A 22,127-nucleotide genomic window follows, 5' to 3' on the forward strand; every position below is an offset into this window, starting at 1 on the left:
CAAGTTAGGTTCACTTTTTTGGAAAATTGTTTGTCATAATATAATTACCCTTTAAATGGTCCTACACTCTGAGAGCCATTTATTACATTTCTAGGAATTTACCCTAAAGAATTAATTAGTACTGTCGCTAGATATTTATATGCAAGGACATTTTAATATATTGCGTACATAATCTTAATCCTCCAGTGTTGCAATGAGGAACCTGTGTTAGATTGTAGCATTTATCCTGGCACATGTAGTTTCTGTCTGTGACAGGATTTACCCAACCCCAGAGCTCAAGCTCCTAAATACTCTGCACTAAACTGGAAAAGGACCTAAAAGTCCTGAGTTTAGTTTTTCTTAAAAAAGATCTCCAGACTTATATTTTCTTCTGATTGATTTTGCTCCTCCATTTCTTATCAGCAAATGGAAGCCTAACAGTGGTCTCTCAGGAACTTCCCTGTAAAATATGAGTAAGAGTTCCCAACACTTAAGATTTCTATACAGGGCCGGGCGTGATGGCTCATGCCTGTAATCCCAGCGCTTTGGGAGGCCGAGGCGGGTGGATCACAAGGTCAGGAGTTTGAGACGAGCCTGGCCAACATGAAGAAACCCATCTCTACTAAAAATGCAAAATAAGCTGGGTGTGGTGGCATGCGCCAGTAATCCCAGCTACTCAGGAGGCTGAGGCAGGAGAATCGCTTGAACTCGGGAGGTGGAGGTTGTGGTGAGCCAAGATCGTGCCGTTGCACTCCAGCCTAGGCAACAAGAGTGAAACTCCGTCTCAAAAAAAAAAAAACAAAAAGAAGACTTCTATACAGTGTAATTGAGAAAAGAATGTGTACTACTTCATCCATTATAGTGCTTCACACAACACGAATAAAATAAATAATCATTTGTTAGGATCATGATTGATGTTCCACTTCTGCACCATAATCTTTATCTTAATATGTTGTATTTTTGTCTTAATGGGTTCTTTTGTTGATCTATTGTATGTCTTTTCAAGAGAAATTTTAAAAATATTTCAGATATCCGAGATCGAGTAGTATTTATTACTCAAACGAAAAAGGATTCATTATCAGTTGTATTCTCTCTTGCATTTGTATGTCTAAAGAACCTTGTTTACATAAATAAGTAGTTGGGAGAGGAAGGAGTTTTAATACAGTAAAGTCATTCAATTATTTCCACTTCTTTCAAGTTATATGCCAGAAAATCACAGTGATCTAGCATTATATTTAATGAAAACAAAAGATTGAAAAGCACTTAGTCATAAAGGTTCTGTTACCCAGGAATTAGTGGCAGTTACTGTCTCGGTGTCTGAACAGACCAAGAAAGGTCCAGTAAATGTCACATGCCAGATCCTCTTTCACTTAGAGGTACTTTATTCATTCCAATATACTGAAAGAGGGTTGAGAAAAATAAAATTTTTAATAAATCTTTGCCTAAACCTAGGATGTCTTTTGATAAAATGCTTTTAATCAAATGTACTTTTGTAAAAAAAGAAAAAAACCCTTGAAGCTGCAGATTTTAGTACATTAAGTTTATGGAAGAGCCTGGGCATATAATTTAATTGGTGGAAGCAATTTATTATTTAAGCCCATCAAGCAAATCATTCTTCCTGACTTTTCTGTTTTCGAATTCAAGTAAATATGTTAATTTGTCCTTTTAAGAAAATGATATAGGCCGGGCGCGGTGGCTTAAGCCTGTAATCCCAGCACTTTGGGAGGCTGAGACAGGCGGATCACGAGGTCAGGAGATTGAGACCATCCTGGCTAACACGGTGAAACCCCACTTCTACTAAAAAAAATACAAAAAACTAGCCGGGCGAGGTGGCGGGCGCCTGTAGTCCCAGCTATTCGGGAGGCTGAGGCAGGAGAATGATGTGAACCCGGGAGGCAGAGCTTGAGATCTGGCCACAGCACTCCAGCCTGGGCAACAGAACGAGACTCCGTCTCAAAAAAAGAAAAAAAAAAAAAAAAAGAAAGAAAATGATATAAAACACCGAGAAATAAATTATGGAGTACAAATGGTAAGGTATTTTTCTAAAAGTCTTAAAGTCATAATTTATCCATTTTAATAATGCAGGTTGACTATCTCTTATTCAAATTATTAGGACCAAAAATGTTTCAGACTTCACATTTTTTCATATTTTGGAATATTTGCATTATACTTACCAGCATCCCTCATCTGAAAATCCCAAATGCTCCAGTGAGCATTCCCTTTGAACGTGACCTTTGAGCATCATGTTGGCGCTCAGAAAGTTTCAGATGTTGGAGCATTTCAGATTTTGGATTTTCAGGTTATGGATGCTCTTAATAACCCAATAGTGCCAACCTGTGCATTACTAAAACAACATGACGCCAGGAGCAGTGGCTCATGCCTGTAATCCCAACACTTTGGGAGGCTGGGGTGGATGGATCATTTGAGGTCAGAAGTTTGAGACCAGCCTGGCCAACATGGTGAAACCCCATCTCGACTAAAAATACAAAAATTAGCCAGGCGGTAGTGGCACGCGCCTGTATTCCCAGCTACTCAGGAGGCTGAGGCAGGAGAGTCACTTGAACCCGGGAGGCAGAGGTTGCAGTGAGCTGAGGTCACAGCACTGCACTCCAGCCTGGACTGGGGTCTCAAAAAAACATTTCTCATTACTGAATTTATAATAAAGCATTGTAAATTTTGAAGCGAGGAGTATGGTAGAAAGCATGATAATTGCTTTAGTAAATGTGTATGCATACATGAATTAAACTCTAGTATTAGACTTTTAAGAATGATTCACAATTATTGTAAAAATCAGAACTAAATCTATTAATTTATATAAGTCTCAATGATTGCTCTTTTTTTTTTTTTTTTTTTTTTTTTTTGAGATACGGTTTTGCTCTTGTTGCCCAGGCTGGAGTGAGCCACCAAGCCCAGCCTGCTTTTATATTTAATATAAGAGAAAAGTATATTGGACAAACCAATTGGCAGCGCACTTTATCACATATATTTTGATTTTTTTTTTTTTGAGACGGAGTCTCGCTTTGTCGCCCGGGCTGGAGTGCAGTGGCCAGATCTCAGCTCACTGCAAGTTCCGCCTCCTGGGTTTACGCCATTCTCCTGCGTCAGCCTCCCGAGTAGCTGGGACTACAGGCGCCCGCCACCTTGCCTGGCTAGTTTTTTTTTGTATTTTTTAGTAGAGATGGGGTTTCACCATGTTAGCCAGGATGGTCTCGATCTCCTGACCTCGTGATCCGCCCGTCTCGGCCTCCCAAAGTGCTGGGATTACAGGCTTGAGCCACCGCGCCCGGCCTTGATATTGTTAATGGGAATAGAAGTTATAACATCTGGCCTGGCATGAATAGCTCATGCCTGTAATCCCAGCGCTTTGGGCAGCACTTAGAGAGGCCAAGGCGGGTAGATCACCTGAGGTCAGGAGTTCGAGACCAGCCTGGCCAACATGGTGAAACCCTGTCTCTATAAAAATACAAAAATCAGCTGGGCGTGGTAGCGGGCACCTGTAATCCCAGCTACTCATGAGGCTGAGGCAGGAGAATCGCTTGAACCCGGGAGGTGGAGGTTGCAGTGAGCCATGATTGAGCCACTCTGTCTCAAAAAAAAAAAAAAATTACAACATCTTATAGGATCAGATCAGAAGGGACTGACTACTTAAATATTTATAGTATGAATTGATAAAAGTTCATGCGTTAACCAAAGGAAATTACTTAAATTTTTTCTGTGGGTTTTGTGCACTTCAAGTATTTGATAGTCCCAGTAAAACATTTATATAGATAGATAGATAGAGTTTGTTTGTTTTGTGACAAGGTCTCGCTCTGTCACCCAGGCTGGAGCGTAGAGGCATGATCATGGCTCACTGCAGCTTCAACTTCCTGGGCTCAGGTAATCCTCCTACCTCAGCCTCGTGAGTAGCTGGGACTACAGGCGTATGCTACCATGCCCAGCTAATTTTTGTGTTTCTGGTAGAGATGGGATTTTGCCATGTTCCCCAGGCTGGTCTTGAACTCCCAGGCTCAAGTGATCTGGCCACCTCCACCTCCCAAAGTGCTCAGATTACTGGTGTCAGCCATTGTGCTCATCCCATGAATATGTTGAGTGGAACTTTTCTGAGTAATGACATATTGTTGATAAGAAGTGAGAATAGCTAGAAAAAATTTTGTATATAATTAAATACATGAACAAGCTATTTTTAGTGTTTGAAGCTCTCTTTCCTAAATAAGGTCTTTTTCTGAAGTAGACATTATTTGATGATAATCGAGGTGAACAAAGCAAAGTCACTGACAACTCCTTTCCATGAGATACTTGAAATCAAGTGTGTTAACACTGGCCCAAATACTCTCAATGTCTTTTTTTTTTTTTTTTTTTTTTTGAGACAGACTATCACTGTGTTGCCCAGGCTGGAGTGTAGTGGTGCAATTTTGGCTCACTGCAACCTCCACTTCCCAGGTTCCAGCAATTCTCGTGCCTCAGCCTCCCGAGTAGTTGGGATTACAGGCACCTGCCACCACACCTGGCTAATTTTTTTTTTTTTTTTTTTGAGACAGAGTTTCGCCCTTGTTGCCCAGTCTAAAGTGCAATGGCATGATCTCACTGCAACCTCTGCCTCCCAGGTACAAGCGATTCTTCTGCCTCAGCCGCCTGAGTAGCTTGGTATTACAGGCACATGCCACCACACCCAGCTAATTTTTGTATTTTTAGTAGAGACAAGGTTTCACTGTGTTGGCCAAGTTAGTCTGGAACTCCTGACCTCGTATGATCTGCCTGCCTTGGCCTCCCAAAGTTCTGGGATTACAGGCATGAGCCACTGTGCTCGGCCCCAAATACCCAATCTCTAAAGGCACTGTTCTCTCTTAACTGAATAATGTGTAGTAAAGGAAAAGAAAAGCCCAAGACAAGTTTATGGTGATTTTATTAATCACTGGAAAGGGCTTAGCAAAATGAGTGATTTGATTGATGTATCAAAGTAGAATTCAGGATGGATAGGAGCTGTTCTGAGAGAATTTGTGGGAACAGAGAGACCTGCAAGAGCAATTCAGGACACTTCTCAGGTGTATCACTTTTAGAATAAATCAGAGATTGAGCCAGGCATGGTAGTTCACGCCTGTAATCCCAACACTTTGGGTGGCCAAGGTGGAAGGATCACTTGAGCCCAGGAGGTTAAGAGCAGCCTGGGCAACATAGTAAGACCACATTTCTACAAAAATTAATAATAAGGCCAGGCGTGTTGCCTCATGTCTGTAATCCCAGCACTTTGGGAGGCCGAGGTGGATAGATCATGAGGTCGGTAGTTCAAGACCAGCCTGGCCAACATGGTGAAACCCCATATCTACTAAAAATGCAAAATTAGCCAGGCATGGTGGCATACACCTGTAATCCCAGCTACTGGGGAGGCTGAGGCCAGAGAATCGCTTGAACCCAAAAGGCAGAGGTTGCAGTGAGCTGAGATTGCACCACTGCACTCCAACCTGGGCAATAGAGCAAGACTCCATCTAAAAAAAGAAAAAAATAATAATAATAATGAAAGAAAAAATAGAAATTGGCCGGGCGCGGTGGCTCAAGCCTGTAATCCCAGCACTTTGGGAGGCCGAGACGGGCGGATCACGAGGTCAGGAGATCGAGACCATCCTGGCTAACACGGTGAAACCCCGTCTCTACTAAAAACACAAAAAACTAGCCGGGCGTGGTGGTGGTCGCCTGTAGTCCCAGCTACTCGGGAGGCTGAGGCAGGAGAATGGCGTAAACCCGGGAGGCGGAGCTTGCAGTGAGCTGAGATCCGGCCACTGCACTCCAGACCGGGCGACAGAGCGAGACTCCGTCTCAAAAAAAAAAAAAAAAAAAAAAAAAAAAATAGAAATTAAAGATTGAGTGGTTGATTCCCCTACAGCTGCGTTCTCGTGTACTCTGTGGAAAGTCTTTAGGTACACTAATGTAAAGACCACTGGTCTAACGTATTTAGTAGCAACCTAATTTAGCTCTTAGGATTTTTACCTTAGTTTATGTATTGGTTCAGGTCCAATCAGGAGACAGAAATCACACAGTATTTTAAACAGGGGAAGTTTATTATAAAGCATTAAACTATGACAGGGAGTAACCTTAAATGTAAAGACAATCCTGAAGGGTACACTTGGGCTAAGGGAGAGTACCCTAGGAAGGGCAAACTTGGAAGGGGCACCACCTCCCTGGAGTTGAGACTTGGTTGGAGAAGGTGAGGTTGCAGCCCATTGGATGGCTGGGTTGCAGAGGCCAGAGCTGGGCAAGCAGGAAATAACAACCACCTTTTGGAGCACAGACAAGGCTGCTGCAGAGGGAGGTGCGGCACTGCTCTGATGCAAGGCCTGGAGCATGTGGTTTCTGCTTCAGGAGAGCAACAGGAAATGACCGTCAGGAAGTCAGGTTACCATTGAGGGCATAAGGCCTGGAGTGCCCTATCCGTGTTGGGAAACCTGCAGCAAAGTGGTCGCCAAGCTAAGGCTGCAAGGTCACTGAGGGACCTTGGCCGCACCTGGCTGCACCACTAGGGCAGAGAAGGCCCAAAACATCCCAACATACATTAATCACTGATGGCCCATGCTGCAGGAGCAAGAAAAAAAGCTCACCAAACCAGAAAGCGAAGCTCCCTTCCACCTGCATTGTTCCTCCAACACCTTGTGACAAAGGTTAGTAGCATTATACTCACTGCAAAAGAGAAATGCTTAAAGGGCCTAGGATTCCGTTATCACAGAGTGGGTACTGAAGGGCAAATTTTAAGCTGAAAAGCAATAATTTCATCATTGGCATATAGTCAACAGTAAAATTTTGATACATTATTCGCTTGACAAAGAGCTGTTCTTTTTTTTTGTTGTAGAGGTGGGGTTTCACCATGTTGGCCAGGATGGTCTCAATCTCTTGACCTCATGATCCTTCTATCTTGGCCTCCCAAAGTGCTGGGATTACAAACGTGAGCCACCATGCCCAGCCTAATTTTATATTCTTAATAGAGACAGGGTTTCACCATGTTGGTCAGGCTGGTCTTGAACTCCTGACGTCAAGTCATCCACCCAGCCCAAAACATGTTTAAAAGTTGATTCTGGCCAGGTATGGTGGCTCAAGCCTGTAATCCTAGCACTTTGGGAGGCTGAAACGGGTGGGTCACTTGAGGTCAGGGGTTTGAAACCAGCTGGCCAGGCACGGTGGCTCACGCCTGTTCCCCAGGCTGGAGTGCAGTGGCACGATCTCGGCTCATCGCAGCCTCCACCTACCAAGTTCAAGCAATTCTCCTCCCTCAGCCTCCAGAGTAGCTGGGATTATAGGTGTGCACTACCACGTTGGCTAATTTTTATATATGTATTTTTTTTTTTTTTTTTTTTTTGAGGCGGAGTCTCGCTCTGTCGCCCAGGCTGGAGTGCAGTGGCCAGATCTCGGCTCACTGCAAGCTCCGCCTCCCGGGTTTACGCCATTCTCCTGCCTCAGCCTCCCGAGTAGCTGGGACTATAGGCGCCCGCCACCGCGCCCAGCTAGTTTTTTGTATTTTTTAGTAGAGACGGGGTTTCACTGTGTTAGCCAGGATGGTCTCGATCTCCTGACCTCGTGATCCGCCCGTCTCGGCCTCCCAAAGTGCTGGGATTACAGGCTTGAGCCACCGCGCCCGGCCAATTTTTATATTTTTAGTAGAGACAGGGTTTCACCATGTTGGCCAGGCTGGTCTCAAACTCCTGGACTCAAGTGATTTGCCCACCCTTGGCCTTTCAAAGTGCTAGGATTACAGGCGTGAGCCACCATGCCTGGCCTATAGTATGTTTTATGTGTTTAAAGAAATACAAGTGGGTTGAAAATATGAATAATGAAGCAAGATATACTTGAAAATAACCAACTACATTTAAAGTAGAACTGTACAGAATTTCTAAAAATGTAAAATTGAGTAATCAAAATAAAACTTTAATAAATGCGTTAACAGCAAGTTAAATAGAGCTAAATAGTGTTAACGAACAGGGGCACAACAGAACAGAATTTTCACAATGAAGTACAGAAACAAAAATATGATCAAGGGAGAGGAAGAGGTAAGAGGAGAGAATTGAAGGAGGATGTGGAGCAACAGACACTCTCAATCACTGCTGGTGGGAATGCAAAATGGTTTATAGCCTCTTTGGAAGACAGTTTGGCAATTCCCGTGCAGAACTAAATGTACATACCATACCATACAGCAGCTGCACTCCTTGGTATTTACCCAAATGAGTTGAAAACATTTCACACAAAATCTGTACATAAATGTTCATGGCAGCTTTATTCAGAATTTCTAAAACTTGGAAGCAACCAAGATGTCCGTCAGTAGGTGAATAAACTGTCTGGACAGTGGAATATTACTCAGTACTAAAAAGGAATTAGCTATCAAGCCATGAAATGATATGGAGGAATCTGAAATCCATACTGCTGAGCGAAAGAAGCCAATCCGAATAAACTGTGTACTGTATGAATTCAACTCTATGACATTATGGAAAAGGCAAAACCATGGAGACAGAAGTCACCAAGGGTTGAGGGGAAGGAAGGGATGACTAGGTGGCGCACAGAGGGTGTGTAGGGCAGTGAAAACTGTTATGTGTGTTACTGTAATGGGGGATACATGGCATTATGTGTTTGTCAAAACTCATAGAAAACAAGGGTGAGCTCCAACATAAACTGGACTTTTGGGTGGTAATGTATCAATATATGTTCATTGTACAACAGTTGTACACTCTGGAAGACTATCCATGTGTGAAGGCAGGGGCTATATGGGAACTGTCTACTTTCTGTTCAGTCTTTCTATGAACATAAAACTACTGTAAAAAAATAAAGTATAAAAAAAGAAAAGGTGACCACGCATGGTGGCTCACGCCTGTAATCCAGCACTTTGGGAAGCCAAGGTGGGAGGAATGCTTGAGCCCAGGAGTTCAAGGCCAGCCCGGGCAGCATAATGAGACCCTGTCTCTACAAAAATAAAAATAAAAATAACCAGGCATGGTGGCACACTCCTGTAGTCCCAGCTATTTAGGACGCTGAGGTGGAAGGATCACTGAGTCTAGGATTTTAAGGCTGCAGTGAACTATCATCAAACCACTGATCTCCAATTTGGGCAAGAGAGCGAGACTGTCTCCCCATGACCAACTGTCTCCGACAAAAAACAAGATAACATATAACCCACAGAACTGGAGAAAATATTTGCAAATCACACATCTAATAAGGGTCTGGTATCCACAAGCAATAAAGAACTCTTCTAGTTCAACAACCAAAAGACCATAACCATATTTTTTAAATGGACAAAGTATTTCAATAGACATTTCTCCAAAGAAGATAGACAAATGACCCACAAGCATTTGAAAAGATGCTGTTGACATCATGAGTCATCAGGGAACTGCAAATCAAAACCATAGTGAAACACCACTTCCCACCCACTAGGATGGGAAGAAAAAATAAAACAAAATAAGTGTAGTAAGGGTGTGGAGAAACTCAAACCCTTATACACATCTCATGGGAATGTAAAATGTTCCTGAAAAAATTGGTTACCGTATGACCTAACAATTCTTCTAGGTATATACCCAAAAGAATTGAAAACATGCCAGGCATGGTGGCTCACGCCTGTAATCCCAGCACTTTGGGAGCCTGAGGCGGTCAGATCGTCTGAGGTCAGGAGTTCGATACCAGCCTGGCCAATATGGTGAAACCCTATCTCCACTAAAAATACAAAAATTAGCCAGGAGTGGTGGTGCTTGCCTGTAACCCCAGCTACTCGGGAGGCTGAGGCAGGAGAATTGCCTTAACGCAGGAGGTGGAGGTTGCCGTGAGCTAATATTGCGCTCCTGCACTCCAGCCTGGGTGACAGAGCAACTCTGTCTCAAAAAAAAAAAAAAAAGTAATTGAAAACATACATTCACCAAAAAACTTGTGCATGAATGTTCACAGCAACATTATTCGTAGTAGCTAAAAAGTGGAAACCAAATGTTCATCAGTTGATAAATGGATAAAGAAAAGATGGTATATCCATAGATGGAGTATTATTCAGCCAGGAAAAGGAACGAAGTACTGATACATGCTGCAACAGTGGTTAACTATGAAAACAGCACATTCTATGTGATTCATTTTATATGAAATGTCTAGAATCCTTAGAGACAGAAAGTAGTTTAGTGGTTACCAGTGCTGGGTGGTAGGGGAGAGTCCAGGTGACTGCTAAAAGTAGGTTTCTTTTTAGAGTTATGAAAGTGTTTTAAGGCTGGGTGTGGTGGTTCATTCCTATAATCCCAGCACGTTGGCAGGTAGAGGCAGGAGGATCGCATGAGCCCAGAAGTCTGATACCAGCCTGGGCAACATAGTGAGACCACATCTCTACAAAAGATCAGGTCAGGCGTCATGGCTCAACCCTATAGTCCCAGCACTTTGGGAGGCTGAGACTGGAGGATCACTTGAGCCCAGGAGTTCGAAGCTAGCCTGCACAACATAGACAAACCGTATCTCTACCAAAAGTAGTTTTTAAAAATTAGCCAGACATGCCTGTAATCCCAGCACTATGGGAGGCCAAGGTGGGCAGATTGCCTGAGGTCAGGAGTTCAAGACCAGCCTGGCCAACATGGTGAAACCTTATCTCCACTAAACATGGTTTTTAAAATTAGCCAGGCATGGCCGGGCGCGATGGCTCAAGCCTGTAATCCCAGCACTTTGGGAGGCCAAGACGGGCGGATCACGAGGTCAGGAGATCGAGACCATCCTGGCTAACACGGTGAAACCCCGTCTCTACTAAAAATACAAGAAAATTAGCCGGGCGAGGTGGCGGGCACCTGTAGTCCCAGTTACTCGGGAGGCTGAGGCAGGAGAAGGGCGTGAACCCGGGGGGGCGGAGCTTGCAGTGAGCCGAGATCGCACCACTGCACTCCAGCCTGGGGCACAGAGCAAGACTCCGTCTCAAAAAAAAAAAAAAAAAAAAAAAATTAGCCAGGTGTCGTGGGCATCTGTAATCCCAGCTACTCGGGAGGCTGAGGCAGGAGAATTGCTTGAACCCAGAAGGCGGATGTTGCAGTGAGCCTAAACTAGATCACACCACTGCATTCCACCCTGGGCAATAGAGTGAGACTTGGTCTCAAAAAAAAAAAAAAGAAAGAAAGAAAGAAAGTAGCTGGAGGCCAGGTGTGGTGGCTTACACCTGTAATCCCAGCAGTTTGGGAGGCCGAGGCTGGTGGATCACGAGGTCAGCAGTTCGAGACCAACCTGGCCAATACAATGAAACCCCATCTCTACTAAAAATACAAAAATTAACTGGGCATGGTGGTGCATACCTGTTGTCCTGTAGTCCCAGCTACTTGGGAAGCTGAGGCAGAAGAATCACTTGAACCTGGAAGGCAGATGTTGCAGTGAGCCAAGATCACGCCACTGCACTCCAGCCTGGGCAACAAAGCAAAACTCCGTCTCAAAGAAAAAAAAAAAAATTAGCCGGGCATAGTACTGTGCACCTGTAGTCCCAGCTACTTGGGAAGCTGAGACAGGAGGATTGCTTCAGCCAGGGAGGTCAAGGGCACAGTCATCTATCATGCCACTGCACTTTAACCCAGGCAAGAGAGTGAGACCCTGTCTTTAAAAAAAATGAAAAACTAGGCCGGGAGCAGTGACTCATGCCTGCAATTCCAACACATTGGGAGGCCGAGGTGGGTGGATCACCGGAGATCAGGAGTTCAAGACCAGCCTGGCCAACATGGTGAAACCCCATCTCTACTAAAAAATCAAAGTTACAGCTGGGCATGGTGGCTCACGCCTATAATCCCAGCACTTTGGGAAGCCGAGATGGGTGGATCATCTGAGGTCAAGAGTTTGAGACCATCCTGACCAATGTGATAAAACCTTATCTCTACTAAAAAGTCAAAGTGGCCAGGCGTGGTGATTCACACCTGAAATCCCAGCACTTTGGGATGCTGAGGTGGGCGAATCACAAGGTCAGGAGATTGAGACCATCATGGCTAACACTGTGAAACCCTATCTCTACAAAAATACAAAAAAATTAGCCAGGTGTTGTGGTGGGTGCCTGTAGTCCCAGCTACTCGGGAGGCTGAGGCAGGAGAATGGCGTGAACCCGGGAGGCGGAGCTTGCAGTGAGCCAAGATCACACCACTGCACTCTGGCCTGGGCGACAGAGCGAGACTCCATCTCAAAAAAAAAAAAAAAAAAAAACCGGTCAAAGTTACAGCTGGGCATGGTGACTCACGCCTGTAATCTCAACACTTTGGGAGGCCGAGGTGGGTGAATCACCTGAGGTCAGGAGTTCAAGACCAGTCCAGCCAACGTGGTGAAACCCTCTCTCTTTTTTTTTTTTTTTCAGGTAAACTTGCTTCCATTTTATTCCTAAATAACATAACTATTTAACACAAAGATAAAAAGGCTGCATACCTCCCTCAAAATTTGCCCACAAGGAAATTCCTAGTAGGCAAAGGACAGACAGAACTCAAAGTAATCACCCTGAGGCTCACATGAGACAAATGCATATATATGATTGCTTCTCTGCCCTATTATTTTTTTTTCTTTTTTATTATATTTTAAGTTCTAGGGTACATGTGCACAACGTGCAGGTTTGTTACATATGTATACTTGTGCCATGTTGGTGTGCTGCACCGATCAACTCGTCAGCACCCATCAACTCATCATTTACATCAGGTATAACTCCCAATGCCAATGAAACCCTATCTCTACTAAAAATACAAAAATTATCTGGGTGTGGTGATGTGTACCCGTAGTATCAGCTACTCGGGAAGCTGAGGCAGGAGAATCGCTTGAACCCGGGAGGCAGAGGTTGCAGTGAGCTGAGATCGCTCTACTGCACTTCAGCCTGGCAACAGAGCAAGACTCCATCTCAAAAGAAAAAAAAACTCAAAAATTAGCCGGGTGTGGTGGCGTACGCCTGTAATCCCAGCTACTAAGGAGACTGGGCAAGGGAATTGCTTGAATCCGGGAGGTGGAGGTTGCAGTGAGCTGAGGTCGTGCCATTGCACTCCAGTCTGGGCAAAAAGAGTGAAATTCTGTCTCAAGAAATAAATAAAATAAAAAATAAAAAAATAAGCCGGCTATGGTGGCACACACCTGTGGTCCCAGCTACATGGAGGCAGAAGCAGGAGTATCTGTTGAGCCCAGCCCAGGAAGTTGAAGCTGCAGTGAGCCATGTTTGTGCCACTGCAGTCCAGCCTGGGTGACAGAACAAGACCCTGTCTCATAAAAAACTGGACTAGATTAGATAGTGGTGATCATGAATAACCTAGTGAGTATTTTAAAAATCACTGAATTGTACATTTTAAATGGATGAATTTTATGGTATGTGAACCTGGACTCCTTGGAGAGTGATTATAGGTCTAGGGCAGGAAATGAATAAGATGAATGTATCTTGTCATACCAGAAAGTAGCAGAGCTCTCAGAGACTCCTAGGGTCATGTCAAAGGGATTCAGGAGCCAGTTTTTGGTTTGTTTTATTTTTTAATTTTTTATAGAGACAGGGTCTTGCTTTGTTGCCCAGGCTGGTCTCAAACTCCTGGGCTCAGCAATCCTCTTGCCTCAGTCTCCCAAATAACTGGGACTACTGTTGGGAGTCACCATGCCTGGCTCTCAAGAACCAGTTTGAAGAAATTCCCTCTGGCCACAGATGAGACCAGCTGACCCTCAAAAGAATAATAAGTTCAGTAGATTACAGCATATCAAATATAAACCCAGTAGTTCATAATGATACTTAAAAAAAATTAATACCATTGGTCATCTTTGGAAGATACTGGGAAACCAACTCATTGTTTTGGAAATTAGTTATGAAAGGAAAAAAGCAAGCATATGGCCTGCTTTTACTATTCAAGCTGTACCTCAGGGTTACTGTATAATTGATAGGTATGAAGAGGTGTGTGTGTGTGTGTATGTATATATATATATTTTTTAGGAGACAGAGTCTTTGTCACCTAGGCTATACCCAGCTTCAGAGTCCTAGGCAACAGAGCAAGACCCATCTCTAAAACAGAAAAAAACAAAAAAGAATATATAGTTTCCTAGTCAGTGGAGGGAGATAGAAAAAAAGAACAGTCAATTCATGAAAAGAAACATTGCAAAGACAGCACAAACAACAGCTGTAAAATCAATCTAAATCTATGAAAAATAATAGATATAAATCTAAATATATCATTCCTAGTAAGTATTAATGGACTCAGTTACATAAAGTTGAAGGTTGGTACCCTGGAAAAGAAAATCCAGTACCCATTTTTTCCAGTACACATTGTTTGCATGAGACACATCTAAAACATATTACAGATAGGTTGGAGCAAATGTAAAGGATAGCATTGGGAAATCAATCTCTTCCCTCTTAGGAGAACATGAGGCTGTGCACAGTAACTCGTGCCTAATTTTTTTTTTTTAATCTAACCTGGTGTAGTGGCACACACCTGTAATCCCAGCTACTCAGGAGGCTGAGGCTGGAGGATGGCTAGAGTTCAAGGCTGCAGTGAGCTATGAATGTCACTGCCCTTTTGCCAGGGCAACAGAGCAAGACCTTGTCTATAAAAAAGAGATCATGAAGAATTTTTTTCTTTCTTTCTTTTCAGGTTAAAGAAGAAAGAGTTTAGTTTAGAAGAGATATATACCAACAAGAATTATAAATCTCCTCCTGCAAACAGGTAGGTAATTATAGCTGGGAAATAAAAGGGAAGAATTTGAAATGATTGATGTGAATCTCCAGCCCTTTCACTTTAGAAAGAGTTTATGTTCAGTTGTACCAATATTGGGTCTTATAAATAGCTAGAATTGGTATTTTTCAATTCCAGCACTTGAATTAGGGTCAGTAATAGGATAGGAAATAAAGTGTATTGGGTTACATAAAATGTAGCCAGGTGCGGTGGCTCACGTCTGTAATTCCAGCACTTTGGGAGGCCAACACGGGTGGATCATGAGGTCAGCAGTTCAAGACCAGGCTGACCAACATGGTGAAACCCCGTCTCTACTAAAAATACAAAAAATTCCCATCACTTTGGGAGGCCAAGGCGGGCAGATCACGAGGTCAGGAGATTGAGCCCATCCTGGCTAACAGTGAAACCCTGTCTCTACTAAAAATATGAAAAAAGCTGGGTGTGGTGGCGGGCACCTGTAGTCCCAGCTACTCAGGAGGCTGAGGCAGGAGAATGGCGTGAACCTGGGAGACAACTTGCAGTGAGCTGAGATTCAGCCACTGCACTCCAGCCTGGGTGACAGAGCGAGACTCCATCTCAAAAAAAAAAAAAAATTAGCTGGGCGTGGTGGCTCACACCTGTAATCCCAACTACTTGGGAGACTGAGGCAGGAGTATTGCTTGAACCCGGGAGGAGGAAATGCCAGTGAGCCGAGATCACGCCACTGCACTCCAGCCTGGGCAACAGAGCTAGACTCCATCTCAAAAAAAAAAAAAAAGAAAGAAAAAGAAAATGTAGTCTCAGCCGGGAGCAGTGGGTCACACCTGTAATCCAAGCACTTTGGGAGGCCAAGGCAGGCAAATCACCTGAAGTCAGGAGTTTCAAGACCAGCCTGGCCAACATGGTGAAATCCTGTCTCTACTAAAAATACAAAATTAGCTGGGTGTGGTGGCACACACACCTGTAATCCCAGCTACTTGGGAGGCTGAGGCAGGAGAATTGCTTGAATGAGGAGGCGGAGGTTGCAGTAAGCCAAGATCATGCCACTGCGCTCTGGTGTGGTCAAAAGAGTGAGACTCTGTCTTTAAAAAAAAAAAAAAAAAAAAAAAGGAGTTGGGCACAGTAGTTCACGCCTGTAATCCCAGCACTTTGGGAAGCTGAAGCAGACAGATCATCTGAGGTCGGGAGTTCGAGACCAGCCTGACCAACATGGAGAAACCCTATCTCTAATAAAAATACAAAATTACCTAGGCCTGGTGGTGCATGCCTGTAATCCCAGCTACTCAGGAAGCTGAGTCAGGAGAATCGCTTGAACCCGGGAGGCGGAGGTTGCAGTGAACCCAGATCGCACCATTGCACTCCAGCCTGGGCAACAAGAGCGAAACTCCATCTCAAAAAAAAAAAAAAAGGAAGTACAGAGGCTGGGCGCGGTGGCTCACGCCTGTAATCCCAGCACTTTGGGAGGCCGAGGTGGGTAGATCACGAGGTCAGGAGTTCAAGGCTCACCTGGCCAAGTTAGTGAAACCCCATCTCTACTAAAAATACAAAAATTAGCTGAGCGTGATGGCGGGCGCCTGTAATCCCAGCTACTTGGGAGGGTGAGGCAGAGAACTGCTTGAACCCAGGAGGCAGAGGTTGCAGTGAGCCGAGATTGTGCCATTGCACTCCAGCCTGGGTGACAGAGCGAGACTGTCTCAAAAAAAAAAAAAAAAAGTACAAAGAAGTAGTTTGTATTTATATTTTTACCAAATATGCTGACTTCAGGACTGACAATCATTGATTTTTCAGATATGATTGTAAACCCAGATACAGGAAGAGTTTCACTGAGGTCTGAATTCAATTCAAGTCAGTGAACATTTATTAAATGCCCACTGTTTCTAGAATATAGGAGAACTCTAGGATTTTATTCTAAGATTTTGTATGTCTGCTCTAACACATTTGTACAATTATTACAACATCTTTGCCGTATTGCTAAAAATAAATAAAGGCTGGGCACAGTGGCTCACACCTGTCATTCTAGCACTTTGGCAGGCCAAGGCAGGCAGATTGCTTGAGCTGAGGAGTTCGAGACCAGCCTGGGCAACATGGTGAAACCCCGTCTCTACTAAAAACAAAAATTAGCCAGGCACAGTGGCCTGCACCTATAGTCCCAGCTACTCGGGAGGCTGAGGCAATAGGAGAATTGCTTGAGCCTGGGAGGCAGAGGTTGCAGTGAGCTGACTTCACGCCACTGCACCCCAGCCTGGGTGATGGGAATGAAACCTGTCTCAAATGAAAAAAAAAGGGAGGTATTGGAAACAACCCAACATTTAAAATATTACTAGGGTTCTCATTAATTTACTTATAATTACTTATAATTAATTCCTTATAATGGAATATACTGTGTAACCATTTTAAAAAATGAATCAGAGCCAGTGGCTCATGCCTGTAATCTCACCACTTTGGGAGGCCAAGGAGGGAGGATCACTGGAGCCCTGGAGTTGGAGACCAGCCTGGGCAATACAAGATTCCATCTCTACAAAAAAAAAAAAAATTCTTTTTAAATTAGCCAGACATGGTGGTGCATGCTTATAGTCCCAGCTACTTGGGAGGCTCAGGTGGGAGGATTGCTTCAGCCCAGGGTGTCGAGGCTCTAGTGACCTGTGATTGTGATTGTGCCACTGCACTCCAGCCTGAGTGACAGAGTGAGACCCTGTCTTAAAAAAAAAATTTTTTTTTAAAGATGAGTCAGGGCTGGATCCGGTCTCACGCCTGTAATCCCAGCACTGGGAAGCTGAGGCAGGTGGATCACCTGAGGTCAGGATTTCGAGACTAGCCTGGTCAAACTGGTGAAACTTCATCTCTGCTAAAATTACAAAAAAATTGGCTGGGCATAGCGGCTCATGCCTATAATCCCAGCACTTTGGGAGGTCAAGGAGAGTGGATCATGAGGTCAAGAGATCAAGACCATCCTGGCTAACAGAGTGAAACCCTGTCTCTACTAAAAATACAAAAAAAAAAAATTAGCTGGGTGTGGTGGCGCACGCCTTTAGTCCCAGCTACTTGGGAGGCTGAGGCAGGAGAATGGCGTGAATCTGGGAGGTGGCACTTGCAGTGAGCCGAGATTGCGCCACTGCACTCCAGCCTGGGTGACAGAGCGAGACTGTCTTAAACAAACAAACAAAAAATTAACCAGGTGTAGTGACACACGCCTGTAATCCCAGCTACTCGGGAGGCTGAGGCAGGAGAATCGCTTGAACCCAGGAGACAGAGGTTGCAGTGAGCCAAGATCATGCCATTGCACTCCAGCCTGGGCAACAAGAGTGAAACTCTGTCCCACAGAAAAAAAAAAAAAAGAGTTGGTGCAAGTAGCTTTCAGTCACTGTTGACTAGAAGGGTTGTTAACCCAGCACCAACACCCTGACCCTGTTGACAGGATGGGCCATGTGAGTCAGCCCGTTGGTGATTCTATTTTGTGCTTCATCCTTAGGTGTTTAGAGACCATCTTTGAGGAACCCAAGGAACGAAATGGTACGCTAATCTCAATAAGCCAACAGAAGAGGAAGCGAGTTCTAGAATTTCAGGATTTTACAGTCCCGCGAAAGAGGAGAGCTCGAGGTAAAGTCATGGTGGCAGGCAGCTTTACCAGGGCCCAGAAGGCAGCTGTGCAGAGTCGAGAGCTGGATGCTCTTTTGATACAGAAACTAATGGAACTGGAGACCTTCTTTGCCAAGGAAGAGGAGCAGGAACGATCATCAGACTGTTGAGAAGCAATTCAGTTTGAGGGTCTCAATTTTAGTTTTTTTGTTTGTTCGTTTTTTTGTTTTTTGGTTTTTTTCTTTTGGACCTCCTTGGAAGAGGTTGCCTAATTTTGCCCTACCGCCAAACCACTCAAAAATGCACAGTCCATGAATTTTACCTATTTCAAGGTGCAACCTTTTTAGAAACTGGTGAAGGAGGGTCCTCTACTTTTACTGCTGAGTATAGAACCTCAGGAATGCTCCCTTTCTCCTGGAAATGAACCTGAACGACATCCAGCCTCCTCCTCAGTCTCTGCCATCCACAGGAGGAAGCAGCAGCCTATCTTCAGTAACACTAGGATTCCAAGGACTCACAGGATTTGCACGTCCATATGAAAGTTCCGCTTTGTTTACGGTGGTGCTAGACCAAGATTATTAGAAACGTGGCCTAGGGAGGGGAACTGGCATCCTGTCCTACGTGGTCTCACTGGCTCATTTCAGTAGTTGAGGAAAGATGAGCTGTTGTGTTTTCTAATCTTTTGTCTGCCCAGGACCTATTGATGTGAGTGTATGTGAGTGTGTTTGTGTGTGTGTGGCTTTTTCCCATCATTTTCTCCCCTCTATGACTGTGGGTCACTAGTGCCAGAGGAGCCCGTCCAGGCCCCATTCGAAGTAAGTTGCACTTTTTAATGTTGTGGTGTGGATTATTTTCATTTGTTTTCTTTTTTGTTGTTGTTTTTGTACTATTATTGCTGCATGTTTGGAGCCTTTAAATGTGATTTTAAAACAATTTTTTAAGGAGAAAAACAATACATGTCTTAAGAATACATGATAGGCATTTGACCCAGTTGACCGCTGCATGGAAGAGACATTTTTCCTATTCATGTGTTTCAGGCAATCCCTTCCCCATCTCCAGCTTCTAGTGTAACTCATTAGAGGGAGCACTTTTATTCATCTGGGTTCTCATTCTTGCCCACCAGATACATGTATTTATTTTAGTGATTTAAGTAAGAGCAGGTTTCTCTCCCGATCATTGAAAAAATACTGTGGTTGGGTGTGGTCTTAATGGTTTTTATCTGAAATGGTGTCAGGTAACAAAATTGAGTACAACAGCTTGGACAGTGATACAGGCTGACCCACAGTATTTGTGGCTCTCCAGGCAGCTCGCTTCAAGAATGGGGAGAGAGTCGGGGTCATACTTTAGACCCAGAGATGTGTTCCTGCAGTGGGATCTCAAAAATCCCCAGCCAGCCCTCTTTGAGGGCCACCTCATTGTACTCTGGGCTCCTGTGTCACATCTACCGGAACTGTCGAATGCCGGAGTTAGCCAAGTTTCTGGGTTTGTGCCTGTGGGAGTCTGTGGGCAGAGGGCTGCTGTGCGTCAGCAGCCTCGAGGTCTTGTTCCTTTTCCACTGAAGTCCTGTGTACCCATATCCTGCTCCCCTTCCCCTCCTTCTCTAGGGGTTTCTCTTTCTCTCTCTCTCTCAAAACAAGAGTTTAGAGAATTAACATTCCATGGCTGGTGAGTGGGATGCTAAAGTCATCATCAGGACACCAGCATCACCTCTTCTATCCTCCTGGGAGCCACTGGCATGGAGCAACCACCGATGGGAACCGTCAGAGTTCTAGGCACATTTCCAAGTCAGTCTGTTAGAGAAGAGTGAGTGGCACGTCCTGGAATGTTGGTCAACTCTCTTTAGGTTTCTTTTGCTTCCCCATTTGCTAGTGGATGGGGAGATGGGGTGGGGGTGGGGGGTCTCTATGTGCCTTGCTTTTGCAGGTTGACAGTCTATGCCACACTGGAGCAGAAAAACTGACTTAAGCCAGAGAGAAAAGTGTGCTACGGCTATCTTCTAGGCCCACTGCCTCAGACATAGCATTGAGACAAGTAAAATACACACATGGTCATCGACGGAGGCATCCAAGGCCATGGCCAGATACAATTAGAAGAGAGCCAGGCTTCTGTACCAGCTCTGAATGATGCTAACCAGATTCTGTCATTCTACATCCACTTTGCCCAGACTGTATAGACACGACCTATGTTTCACCTCAATACCTCTCCCTTCCTGGGACAGGGTTCTTAGACACTAAATGCTTCTCTCTGCCTTTTTTGCTTAAGGCAGTGGGATGAGTAGTACATTGTGCTCTTGTTCAGGCATGTTTAGGGAGCTCCTACTGGACAGGTTGCAGACTAGCAGTGAGTCAACAAAGCCCTGTTTGCCAGCTCCGTTGGCAGTGTAGATGCAGTGATGTGGCAGCTATGTTTCCCAGAGAGAACAGTGGGCACAGCTGTAGTGTCACCAACATTGCAGAGATAGTTTCAACTGCCCGTTATAGGTGTGGCACTCGAAGAGCCAGGAGCAGCGGTTTGGAACATGGGTAACTGGGAGCAGAGGACTGGAAGAAACAGAGCTGGGCTCCTTCCTTGTCCTGACAATGTAGGAGAGTTGTTCTGAGGCCAGCCCTGCCCCTCGTTGAAATTCTTGGCCTACCCTCTGGCTAGGGCCCTTCCCCTGCTCCAAAGTTGAGAAGGGGGCCCCACTGCAAACTTGAAATTACTTACCTGAAGGTGATGTATATACGTAGGCTCCAGCTGCGCTCAGCCACACCTGTCTTACATTCAGTTTCAGCACTGAGCCAGCGGCAGTGTTGTCATGGGTCCTCAAGCCCGCGGTCCCTAACCATGATGGGACACAGTAATCGGCTGCTGGCACACCACCTGCCCAGAGCTACAGGTCTGGTTCTGGTGTGGAGTTGGTACAGTTTCTGAATATGGGAACTTCCCTCCCCACGTGGTGGAAAGTTACAGTTAACTACAACTTAACTATCACTTCCAGAGGTTTAGTGTTTTTAATGTGGGAAAGAGGAGAAATCTCAGGTCCAATCAGGGTTCTGCCCATCAGCTTTTCACTGAAACTTTCAATCGTGGTTTTTTTTTTTCCCCCATCTTTCAGTTTCTAGCTGTGTTTGCCTCCTCCCTCCATGTTGCCTCCTCTTTTTTTGCTTTTGGTCTCCTTTCCAGCTTCATGTCTCCATGAGTTCAGCTGTACCTCGTCTCCTTTTACATCTGATCATGTCCACTTTTTCTTACTGACCTTACTCAAAGCTACGGTAGCTGAGGGAGTTACAGTGAAAAGACATGTAGCGTTTGCCTTATTCGGAGCCTGAAGAGCCCAGAAACTCATGCTGTGAATCCCAAAACTCAGCGCTCCTCAAGAGCTGTGAAAATCATGATACTTTGTCACAATTTTGCCTGAAAGGGTCTTTGGCACGAGCTCCAGAGCTAACCTGAGGTCCATTCCAGATCCCACTCTCTGGGCATGAGAGCTCCCCCGTGGCTCCTTCCTCGCCCACTGGGCCAAGAGCAGCAGGGAGCGTACAGGATGGCAGCAGCAGATCCAAGGCCACAGTGTAGCCGATGACTGCATGGCCGTGGCTCCGTCTCCAGGCTGGGATTCCGTCTCATAATCAATGCCATGTACATTTTAAGATCTGTGAAAGACCAACTTTTAGGCAGTGATACTTTTCTCCCATTCCCTGGGGTGGGGGGAGTATGCAGTTGGTGCTTTCTGTAATTCCCTTGTTCTGTTTTGTTTCTGTAAGCTTTCCCCCTGGTGTCATGGAAAGGACCTCTTAAATAACCACATTGTGGGTGGCTGTATCCAAAGTTTAAATAATTGGCCAGAAGTGCAGAGTATCCTTTCCTAGATTCGTGTCAGGAAAGGGCTCCTTGCCAGAACTGAACTTGTTATATAAAAACCTGGCTAGGGAGATTTAATTTTACTAAAATTACAGTTTAATGTTACCATCTAGCCACAAA

At 44.7% G+C, this 22,127-nt stretch overlaps 1 protein-coding gene across 7 annotated transcripts in view; it reads left to right on the forward strand.

The window, feature by feature from the left end:
* The window catches only part of PRR14L (proline rich 14 like), a 69,691-nt gene extending 47,564 nt beyond the window's left edge, over nucleotides 1-22,127 (forward strand). For 6 of the 7 annotated variants that reach the window (XM_007975521.3, XM_007975518.3, XM_007975516.3 and 3 more), the window contains 2 exons: nucleotides 14,529-14,600; nucleotides 18,058-22,127. In XM_007975521.3, the coding sequence (XP_007973712.3) occupies nucleotides 14,529-14,600; nucleotides 18,058-18,334 (349 nt within the window). In that variant the 3' untranslated portion in view covers nucleotides 18,335-22,127. Of the gene's footprint in view, nucleotides 1-402; nucleotides 9,911-14,528; nucleotides 14,601-18,057 lie in introns of those variants that run through there. The other variant, XM_007975524.3, reaches the window with a different exon arrangement.

Source organism: Chlorocebus sabaeus, chromosome 19 (assembly GCF_047675955.1).
Source record: "Chlorocebus sabaeus isolate Y175 chromosome 19, mChlSab1.0.hap1, whole genome shotgun sequence".
Classification (NCBI taxonomy): domain Eukaryota; kingdom Metazoa; phylum Chordata; class Mammalia; order Primates; family Cercopithecidae; genus Chlorocebus; species Chlorocebus sabaeus.